The following is a 12,020-nucleotide window of genomic DNA, read 5'->3' as shown; positions in this document are numbered from 1 at the left end:
GTAATAATTCTTAAAAGAATATAAAATAAAATATTAGAATTATTAATTTATGAAAATATAAAAAAAATAATGATAATTAATATGAAATAAAATATTAAAAATATTAACAAATCTCAACATAATTAATCATCAAATATTAATTTATGTATAATTGATCAAATAATACTTTCTTAAAAAATAGCTAAAAAGAGAGATATACAAACTGTCACTAAAATATGCCATTATGCCATATCAATATGCTTAACGTCATAATATAACATGTTGTAAAATTAGAATTATTGATTATTAATAATTGACTCACTAAAATAAAAAAAAGAATCATAATAATAATAATTACTAAAAAGATATGAATTAGAATATTAAAATTATTAATAAAATTTTAATATAAATAATTATTAAATATTAATTTATGTATGATTCATTACATAATACTTTCTTAAAAAATAATTGAAAAGAAAAACGTATACAAACAGTTATCAGAAAAATATGTCAGTATACTTAATGTCAGAATACAACCCGTTATAAAATAATATAATAATAATTTATTAAATATAGATGCTATAATTTTTTTAAGTTATATTTTAAAACCATCTTTGATAAAGTATTTTCGGGAAGTAAAAGCTTATCAAGAGCATTAATAATTAATGGTGGTCAAGAGCATTAATTTCGATTAATAACCTTAGTGATTAAGAAAATAGTAAAAAAGTTAGCAATTCATGGCTATATAGAGGGGGTTGCCATATAAAGGGTGGTATGTAATGAGTTTTGTTATTATATTTCCCATAAAATATATGGAGTCTGGTATGAATTTCAGGTTGGAAGGCAAGGTTGCAATTGTGATTTGTGACCGGAGGAGCAAGTGGAATAGGAGCAGAAACAGCGAGGGTATTTTTGGAAAACGGTGCATTTGTAGTTATAGCAGATGTTAACGATGAACTGGGACATCAAGTAGCAAGTTCCATTGGCGTAGACAAGGTTAGTTACCGTCACTGCGACGTTAGAGACGAGAAACAAGTTGAAAAAACCGTTACTTTTGCCGTTAACAAATACGGAAACTTGGACATCATATTTAGCAACGCTGGAGTTGCTGGCGCTCTTTCCAGCATTCTTGATTTGGATTTGAACAACTTTGACAACACACTAGCCGTGCATCTTCATGGACCGGCCGCGTGTATTAAACACGCGGCACGTGTCATGGTCAAAACAAAGGCACGTGGCTCCATAATTTGCACGGCTAGCGTGGCTGCTATGGTTAGTAGCAATGCTGCTAGTCATGGATATACCACAGCAAAACATGGTCTTGTGGGTCTTGTGCGTTCGGGATGTGGTGAGCTTGGAGCTCATGGAATTAGGGTTAATTCGATTTCGCCTTATGTTGTGGCCACGCCTCTGGCGTGTAGAGAGCTTGGTATGGAGGCAAGTGAACTCGAAAGTGCTGGTGCTGTTGGTGCCAATTTGAAGGGGATTGTGTTGAAGCCAATTCATGTTGCTCAAACAGCTTTGTTTCTGGCTTCTCATCAATCTGCTTATATTAGTGGCCATACCTTAGTTGTTGATGGCGGTTTCTTAGCCCGCCGGTAATCTGGCGCATGCGCCACTCTCAAAAAATAAAGGGTTTAACTATCCTGTGTCTTAAGAGCACATTTTAAAAGTATAATAATAAACTTTTTTAAGTTTTCGATGTATTTAGTGCGTTTGAAAATGTAAAAAAGGTTCCCTTTTCAATAACTAAGAAATTAATTAAAATGAAGCAAATAAAAAGAGTACTTTTTCACTTTTCAATTCAGTTTTTTTACAGCATTTAGAAATTATAATGAATGATTGAATTGTTGAAAAGAATTTCTATTGAATACATATTTACTAGATATTTAGCATGTACCTTTGTGCTAATCATCTAGGGGGAAAAAGAAACATCATAGGAGTATAATATGATGATTATTATTATTATTAAACAATTTCGTTAATTAAGAAATAGTTAATGTTAACCTTGTCTACCGTTTGCTCAGTTTCATGTACAAACCCTGCAGAAACAAAAAGAATATATGTTGATTGTTAAGAATACTAGTGTCAAAATGATCATAACTCAGATGCAGTTGTTTTCATGAGAAGTAGATATTTAAGAACCGTTAGATGATTTGACAAGTTTGACTAAATCATCATCTAATAGTTTCAACTATCAACTGCATGTGAGTCTTTACCTTATTTTAAAGAATGTATGCATAGCGAGATTGTAATTAAAACCTTACATTTGTTGTATGTATTGTTGCTCCTGTAGTCATACTGATATTCTGATCAGGAACCAGCTCAAAGTTCATGTTCTGTAGAAAGATTGTAAGAGCAACTATGGCTTCCAATAATGCGAACTGGTCGCCGACGCATTTGCGAGGGCCTCCGCTGAACGGAATGAATCTGTCATATGTTTCGAGTCAACATTAAAGTCTAAGCTAGTGTGCACAACAAGTAACAGATGTACCAAAAAGTGACAGTGACAGATAAAAAGAGTTACTATTGTTGTTGCAATGATATGATGCAAACCTGAAATCCGTGTTCGTCTCGTTCGGCACCGGCCCATCCATGTCGAATCTTTCCGGCAAAAACTCTTCAGCCCTGTCCCAAACCTTGCAAAATCATTTGTGGAATAGATCAAAATGGTGAATTTGAAAGTGGGCAAAAGCACTTGATTATGCAACACAGTGCATTAAGATTTAGGTAAAAACTCACAGGCGACTGTTTTCATGTGAAGTTGATAGATGAAAGCCGTTAGATGACAATTTAGTCAAACTTGTCAAATCATCTAACGGCTCTCAGTTATCAACTTCACATAAAGACAGTTGCATGCAAGTTTTCACCTTTAAGATTAACATGTAGCAAAGTGAAAATGAAAGAAGAAAAAGAATATACCTCAGAAGAATGATGTATATTGTACACAGAAATCATAATATCTTGACCAGCATTGACTTTGTAAGAACCAGGAAGTTCATCAGGAACTTGAGCTCTTCTTATCAACACCTTCAGGATGAAAATTAGCTATTTATTTATTCACAATTTTAGCCATCAATTTTCAATGTTATCAACCCGTGTTATTGCAAAATCATTCTGAGAAGCATAGGAACCTACTGGAGGATGTGGATAGAGACGGAGTGACTCCATGATGCAGCGTGTCAAGAACTTAAGATCTTTAATATCTTTATAGGCGGGACGTCTTCCCTGTAAAACTCTGTCTACCTCTTCTTGTGCTTTTGCCAATGCGGAAGAATCCTGCGCAAAATGGGGGTTGGGGGGCGAAAAACCATGGTGAAACTCTTATCTTTTCACTCAATGCTAGTTATCATATGGAAAAAGATTCTCTAAAGCGAGGAGAATTGTAAAGTAATAAAGTAAGAGGTTAATCACTATTGAATTTGTAACTTCTATCATGTGTGAGTCCTACCGTCTTAATTCAAGGGTGATTAGACTTTCACTTTCTCACTTTAGCAACTTCCTCGCTTTAGAGGAGGTTGATCCATAATGATATGTCAAAATACATAAATAGAGACACAAAATATATGCAGCGAGCAACTCATTGATGCTGAGGCGAAATTGGAGGGAGGCTTACTAATCAATTCATATAGTTGATTGCGAAAAAACAGAAATCTTATCTTCAAGAAAGAAGAAAAGGAGCAAATAAAAGCAAATTTGTACCTTACTTAGAAGATAAAGGGTCCAGGTTAACACTGAACCAGTGGTCTCATGGCCAGCAACTAATAGTGACAAAAGATCGTCCCGTAATTGCACACTCGAAACCTGCAACATACGAACCATCAAGAAAAATAATCAACATAGAAAAGCTCTTCATACCAGAAAACAATTTTAAGATACAATTTACTTGGCTAAGCTATGATCAATCAATATCTCAGTTTATGTAATTTAGCATTAAGTAAATGAACCTCTTCTCTGCTGACAAGCAAGAACCGGAGAATACTAGGATCGGTGTCATTCACATATTCTTCATCATCAATTCTTTCTCCCTCAGCTTCTACGATTTCTTTACATTTTTTAATAAGATCTTCGACCGTCGTCCTGATAATACTAACGGCCTTTTCAGCCTTTATTTGTCTGGGGATAATCTTACAAAGAAAGTTAATCTGCAACAAATAAGAAGAATGAAAAGTGGCATAACCAATACAGAAAGAAAACTCTCATCATGGATTGGCGAAATGAGAAAGAACTTGCCTTCCAATATGGAAAAAGATCAGTGGACCGAGCCTCTGCCTCTTTCAATGCAGTGTAAACAGCTTCGATAACAGGACTATCGGAATTCAGCGAATCGAAATTGTAGTTGAATACAGATAAACCGATAACATCAAGAGTCAACTGCGAAAACTTGTCCTCCATGTTAACTGCAGTTCCATTGAGTGCATCAGGTTGTAGCTTCTCCACTAATCTCTCAGCACATCTACAAAATACCCTATCCACTATAATCGACAAGTATCGCTTGTGAAGAGAAGGAACCACAGCCCTGCGCCTGGCCTAATACATTTCAGAAAACAGCTGTAATAAAGAGCTAGTTGCCTAAGAAAGTATACAAAATCATCACAAGCACAACCAGTACCAATCTAACCAAAAGAATACATGGTTTACACAACTAAGTGGTTGTTTTCGGGTTGAGCTTGTTACGAAAATTGAAGTGAACCGGCACTTGTACCCAACATTTTGTGCCTACCAAGGAATCAAAGCAATGAACTTCACTCAGACACAAATTGTTGGATTGAGCACTTACTAGTTACTACTAAGCCAGAAACTGTAGCTACAAGTTGATGATTCAAGTGCAATGACTCTCCTAATTAGATTAACCAGGTTACTAATGGCTTAACTCCAATTTAAATCTAACTAGTGATAAAGAACTGGAATTCGTAGGACCACATAATCAAGCACTTCTATTCTAACTTATGAACTCCCATTACTTAAGCCTATTTCACCATAATCCATTGCCAACAAAGGCATTGCATCTCATTACTTCAAATTAACAAGTTTCTAAACTTGAAAGCACAAACAAAGCACACAAATTGGTATAACCCCACAAAAGATTCCTATTCTCAACAATCCAAATTAACCTTACAAACACATAAGCACCTTCAAAATTCAAAATTGAAAACATGCTCATAACAAATTCAGTGAAGAAGGAAACATTACTGTCCAGAGAGGGCCTTCAGCAATGGCAAAACCAGAACCAAAGAGAAACTCAGAAACCTCAGCAACAAGACCCTTAGCATATTTGCCATAGTTCTTGAGCACATGCTTGGCAATGGCAGGGTCACTAACAACAACAAAGTTCCTAGGCCCAGCAGCCAAACGGTAAATGGGTCCATTCTCTTTCATCCACTTGAAGAGAGGCAAGAATAATGCACCACCAAGAAGGTCAGAAACATCATCAAGCTTTGCACTTGCTATGGGGATTCCAGAATCATCATCTTTCCCATTCGTGAGGGACCTTGAGAGTGATGTGAGCCAATCTGGACTCACCCATGAACTTGTTTTGGTGTTGGTGGTGTTCTTGTCAATGGAGGATTTGACTGAGAAGCGCTGAGGGAGTGATGGTTTTGGTGGGTTGAGTTTTGTGTGAGAAGGGAAGAGAGAGAAAGATGAGAGAGAAAGTAAGGAAGAAGAAGAACAAGGCATTGTTTGTGTTAAGATGATGAAAATCTTTGTTGGATTCTCATGTTTCCATTGAATAGAAATTATTAGATAATAAGCATTTTTATCCATTTTTTTTTTTTACTCTATATCTATAAAAAATGTTAAATAAATTTTACTTTAAGAATATAAAAAAGAAGAAGAAACATATTCACTAAAATGAGGTTAAGGACAATACATTTATCTTCTATTTTTTCTTTATTTAATGGTTGAAAATTTGTACATGAAAAGATTTTAATATTTTTAAATTAATTAATTCTATTAAAATGGAAAATTAATCATTATATTTAACAAGAAATATAAAAAAAAATTAATTATAACTGATCGAGTAATCAATTTATAGTTTGTTAACTAAATTTTGTAAAGTTTAAATTTTATTTTTTATATAGAATAATTTATTTTTTAACTAACAATAAATTTTTAAATGTAACTTAATTAACTTTTAGGAGGGGGAGGGAAAATGGAAATGAAAATTGGAAAATATCTCCTAATAATTATGATAAAACAAAAATCTATTTTGGAACTATTATTATTATTTTTTTCCTTTTTTTTTGTCATATCATTATTTTTCTTTTATCAATTTTTCTCTCGTTTTGGTCCTAATATTGGGCTGATCTGTTATCATTTATTAGGGATTGGGCCTCTGATTTGGTATTCTCAGAAGTCAAGGCCCAAAAAATTAACAGAAAACAAATCACATCTTCAGAAGGAAAAACCTCCCGTCCAAAAAAAAAAAAAAAAAAAGAAGGAAAAACCTTTCTCAAAATAAACCATATCCAGTAACCCAAAAACAAAAATGAAACTACCTTTGATTTACAATTGAAAATTTAAAGTCCAAACAAAAAAAAAACTTGTAAAAATTTGGAGAAAATTTTCATACCAATATGTTTGTTATCTTATATTTCAATGTTAATATTTAATAAATTTTTCACCTTTATCCTTCTTATGGATGTTATTAAAGGTTAAAATAGTCATAGAAACAGAGTTTAACAACTTTTTTTTTATAAAGTTAGGAATAAGATTCGAATCCAAAATTTTTAAATAAAAATAGAAAAATTATGACATTTAAATTATAATTTATTGACATAAAAACTTAACACCTTAACTTATTTTTGCTGTGTGTATTTCATTATTTATTTAATCAACCAAAAATGAATATATTTTGAATAGGGATGATCAAATTCTAAAAAGTAAATTGGTGCTTTCAGAATAGCCTACGTGGATATGTGTCATTGATCTATATTTTAAGCATATGGTGGGACTTATCTATTTATGGATTAATTAAATTCACAACAACCGAAACGAAAAAAAAAATTGGCAAAAGGTGTTGAGCATTAAAACATAGTAAAAGAATAATTGGGAAAGGAAAAAATAATATCACTTTAAATAATATATCTGTTATTTTGCAAAGTTTAATGTGATAATATCAATTGAACTTTTTTTCTTTAATTTTATTCTGAAGACATTGTTAAACACAATCTACAATGAAATATTTAGATCATAATTTTATTATTAAATAAAGTGATTTTTGTAAATATTTTTATATTTTATTTTTATGTCATTAATAATTTTTAAATTATAGAAAAATACATAAAACAGCATCAAATATTATAAATCAAGAGAAGCAAATTAAAATAATCCTTTAATTTCTACAAGTACTGAAAGTTATATACACATACACCAAACAATCTAACCAAAATATAATTGTAACTTTTAATAAATATTATTGATTTTAGACCTAAAAGACATAAATATTTTTCTTTTGTAAATATCTTTTTAATGAATGAAATGATTTTCGTCCTCCATGAATAACAAAATTATAAGACTTGAAATATCAAAGCTGGCAATTTTCTTAAGTGGATGAATTGGACTGTTACATATAAAATCCATATTTACAATTATATTTAATATGAACACATGGCATGTTTTGTGTATATTTGGCGTAGAAACTACTTTTTAGTCAAGTGATACCAAAGACCTAAATATGGGTGGCTTCTTGAGTCAAAGTCAATCCAAAAAGTCAAGGTATGCGCACACAACACTTTTTTGGCTACTAAATATGGATTTACCAAGTAAACCAAGACTTAAGAATAGGGCAAAGTTAATTAAAATATTGGACTTATTGTAACGTTATTTAAAAAAATTAAGCACGTTGTATTAATAAGTTGATCAAGATCCTAATTTGACATTAGCCTATTGATTCATCAATAAACAATAATCATCAACATACATCGACTTTAAGTTTAGCATTATTATTCCTCAATAAAAATTTAGGTGCAGTCAATTTTACATAAAATTAATAACTAAGAATTATTAAATAATTTAATAAGTTTAACTAAATTTGTTAGTGTTGCAAGAATGAGAAGTACATGAAATTAGTCTTATATCAAAAAAGCAAGTAAGAGTAAAGAGTTTATAAGATGAGAGACTCATTAACTTACTATCTTAAGGTTTTGAGTTGGATGTGGTATCTTTTCATCTTATGTTCTCTCACTTGATTCCTTCCCGAAATCTTTCCGGTGGTCGAGAGCTCTTCACGGTTGGCCCAACAAGTGGTATCGGAGTCAATAGTTAATCGGTCTGATTTTAAGGAGTATTTAAGGTGAAACCATCGAAAGTCTTCCCGGCAAAGATGATCCGGACGACGTGTCCCGCGATGTTTTACGGCAGTGTGATGGACGAGGGGAGTTGATGCTTGATGTGAAGGCTCACACTTGAGGAGGAAATTGTTAGTGTTGCAAGTGTGAGGAGGGCATGAAGTTAGTCTTACATAAAAAAAAAGTAAGAAAGAGTGAAGAGTTTATAAGATGAGAGACCTATTAACGTGCTACCTTAAGATTTTGAGTTGGATGTGATGTCTTCTCATCTTATATTCTCTCACTTGATTCCTCCGACTCTCAACTATTAATTTCACACAAAGTTAACTGCACCTGAATTTTTACCTTATTCTCCCACTCATATATAACCTTTTTTTTGTGCTTTTTTCCATTATCATCATAATTATTACTATTTTCATTGGTTTTATTTATTTGTCTATTTATTCATTTTGTTGTTGCATGAAATCTAATGACTTTGCGACACAATAATCAACAAAATGCATGGCCCCATTAAAATCAAGAAAGAAAATCGGACGAATTATTTGACTGCTTTGTGAAGCCATGCATACAATCTAGAATGCCAAACTTTGTGGAATTAGAAAATTAAAAGAAAGTCATAACTTTTGACAAAAAAAAATAGAAAAAGACTGTAAACTATTAGTTAGAATATAAAATTATATAAATCACTTATTACTTATCAGTACACGTAAGGGTTGAAAAACTTACAAAAGATGAGATATCAAACAAGCTAAACATATATGACGAATTCAGTTAATTGAATATAATTATGATATTTAGGGTTTGCATGTATTTTAATTTTACACGCATATAGATATAGTTAACGCTTTCCTCTTTTGGTCCCATTTTTATTTCAAAAAATAAAAAAAGAATTGACAGATATTACTTGAATAAGATTGTGAATTATCTTAGGGTTTTTTTCTTAAAAAAAAGACAACTATATATTAATTAATTGATCATAAGTTTGTACATATCTTATTAATTTACGTTCACATTTTTTGAATGTCATTTTTCTAGGGGAAGGTCAAATCATCAATCCGGGAAATTTTCAAAATAATAATTGATTATCTTATTCTTAATTGGTGTACTAAAAGACACAGTAATTAAATTATTTTAAGATGGAAAATTATTTCCATATCTATGCATATATAGGGTTGTTTAATTTATTTGATCACTTGATAAACCAAAAAACAATAAATGTGTTTAATTTTTATAGAGCAATATACTAATAAATTAAATGTTTAATTACTTTGTCGTTCCTATAGTTTTACTAAATTTTTAATTAGGTTATTATACTTTTTTTTTTTCTTTTCGATTGAGTTCCTATCAGGGACGGACATAAGGGAAGGCGAGTGGCAGCCTCGGCCCCCAACTTTTTTTAATAGTAATAAGTTATTATGTATAATTTAATTTTTTTAAATTATTTATTATTTAGTTTAGTATAAATAAAAGTTCAGTCTAATTTAAATATTAACAATTTTTAATATCTAAAAAGTAAGTAACAATATTAAAGAGATCTGAAAAAGATATTAATTACTAATATTTTTTAATTAAATAAAAATTTTCAAATCTCATAAAGTGAATTCTTTTTCTTCTTGTGGCCGTCTTTTTTTATTCATTTGGTATTAATTCTCTCTGTTTCAACTGCTATAATTAAGAGATCTTTTTCAACTATGAATATTGTGAAAAATAACTTAGAAATAAAATAAAAAATGAATTTCTTGCTAATTGTCTTTTAATTATATTGAAAAGAAAATTACTGAAAAATTTGTCGCAAATTCTATTATCGGTGAATTTTATGATACGAAGATTCGACCACTTCGTTAATAAAAAGTATACACATATTTTTTTACTTTAAAATATATTCTCTGTCGGTATATTTTTGTAATAAATCTTATATTATATAATTTTTTTACATAATTTTTAATATTATATGTGTTTTGGGCCCTCCATAATATCATTTCTGGATCTGTCCCTGGTTCCTATACCATATCAGATTTTGCAATTAAGTTCCTACTATAACAAAAATGATGGAATTAATATAGAATATTCCGTTAAACAAACTGAATATGCTTAACACTTTATAGAATATTTTGTATAGTTTAACAGAATATTTCGTTAATTTTAACATTTTAATTACGGTAGAAACTTACTTACAAAATTTGATATAGTATAGCGACTTAATTAAAAAAAAGTATAAAGACCTAATTAAAAATTCAATAAAATTATGAGAAACGAAAGAATAATTAAACTTAAATTAAATTAGTTGTTCAATTCAACCGTATATTCTTTGTACGTACTACATACATACTTGTAAGGAAGATCAAAAGTAGCAAATGGATATTTATTTTTATGCTTTATTTATTAATTACTATACAAATTATTATTTCTTTGGTGCCACCATATATTATTCGGTTTGACAGTGCGAATATGAAGGATATCTTGCACTTGCAGGATATAATATTAAATTACTAATTTTATTTATTTATTTATTTTGCGGCTCCAATAGTACAAACCATGCATGTATTGAATTATAATATTATATGCTTTACATTTAATATATATAGTTATTAGTTAATTAGTTGGATCACAATAATGTTCTTTCACGAGTGTATATATAAAAAATAGGGCCTGTATATATAGGGTTCCCATGTAGGCATCAAGCATCACGAGCCTGATGATAAAATAAATAAATAAAAATCGAGTTTAATATAATGAATGTGTATTTATATAACTCAACAACCTAAACAGTATTTAATTTGATATTTGTATGGATTTTTTTTTTTACAATGATATATAATATATGGAACGAAATTATTAAGCTCAATAATGATGATGATGATAAAAATAAAAAACAATCATGTCAGGGAGTCAACAACTATAATCAGATAATTTCAATCAATAAACAAACAAATTTATACTATAGGAAACACAAATTAGTGTCAGATTTAATTTATCGTTGATATTTTATGTAAATTCAATGAAAAATATCGTTATTGTCGGATCGTATTTGACAAAAAAAATCTTGATGGAAATATATTAACGTCGAATTTATAGGATTTGACGGAAAAATATTTCAATATTATTTTTCTGATGCAAACAGTTTTTATTTTGACAAATTATATTGTCGAAAATAAATTTACCTCATTATCATCGGATAATTAGACGATAATTAAAAAAGCATTTTAAAAAACTTAGACCTATTTAAATATATATATATATATATATATATATATATATATATATATATATTCATAATTCTGGGTTCAAAATTTATTTTTAAATCACTATTAGACAAATAAAATATTTAATAGTATTTTATATTAAAATAATAAACTAATTAAAATGTCAACAATACAAATTAGATGTACAAAATAAAAAAGGCATTACACAATAGAACAATTAAAGTATATTATGAATCTATATAATCATTATCAGTGATTTTAAAATATTAATCAAAATGTCACATTTAAGTTAATATAAAAAATAATCCAACAGTAATTATTTTACCAATTTTTTTTAATATCTTTATTATTGGATTATCCATTGCAAATTCAGACGATAATTCTGAGACCAATTTAAAAATTAATTTACGCCGGATTTAGCAATAGTTTACAAAATTTAATAAAAAATATTTTTAATTTTACATTTTATCTATTATTGTCAGACATTTTTATGATAAATCAGCTATTAACATTTTTCTCTTAGTATTTTTCTCAAATTAAAGACTAT

At 29.6% G+C, this 12,020-nt stretch overlaps 1 protein-coding gene and 1 pseudogene across 1 annotated transcript; one reads left to right on the top strand and one right to left on the bottom strand.

The window, feature by feature from the left end:
- Positions 1-791: 791 nt before the first annotated feature.
- Positions 792-1,581, top strand: LOC130963643 (short-chain dehydrogenase reductase 3b-like; annotated as a pseudogene).
- A 174-nt stretch (positions 1,582-1,755) lies between these two features.
- On the bottom strand, positions 1,756-5,692 carry LOC130960534 (carotene epsilon-monooxygenase, chloroplastic). The gene is made up of 9 exons (XM_057885948.1): positions 5,173-5,692; positions 4,213-4,509; positions 3,927-4,124; positions 3,682-3,783; positions 3,118-3,258; positions 2,902-3,009; positions 2,536-2,618; positions 2,247-2,409; positions 1,756-2,021 (listed from the first exon to the last, which is right to left on the bottom strand). Exons 1-9 carry the CDS (start codon positions 5,656-5,658, stop codon positions 1,992-1,994), a joined length of 1,608 nt encoding a protein of 535 aa, XP_057741931.1. The 5' UTR covers positions 5,659-5,692; the 3' UTR covers positions 1,756-1,991.
- Positions 5,693-12,020: the final 6,328 nt, after the last annotated feature.

This window comes from Arachis stenosperma, chromosome 2 (assembly GCF_014773155.1).
Source record: "Arachis stenosperma cultivar V10309 chromosome 2, arast.V10309.gnm1.PFL2, whole genome shotgun sequence".
NCBI lineage: Eukaryota > Viridiplantae > Streptophyta > Magnoliopsida > Fabales > Fabaceae > Arachis > Arachis stenosperma.
This window is presented reverse-complemented; position numbering and strand designations above follow the sequence as displayed.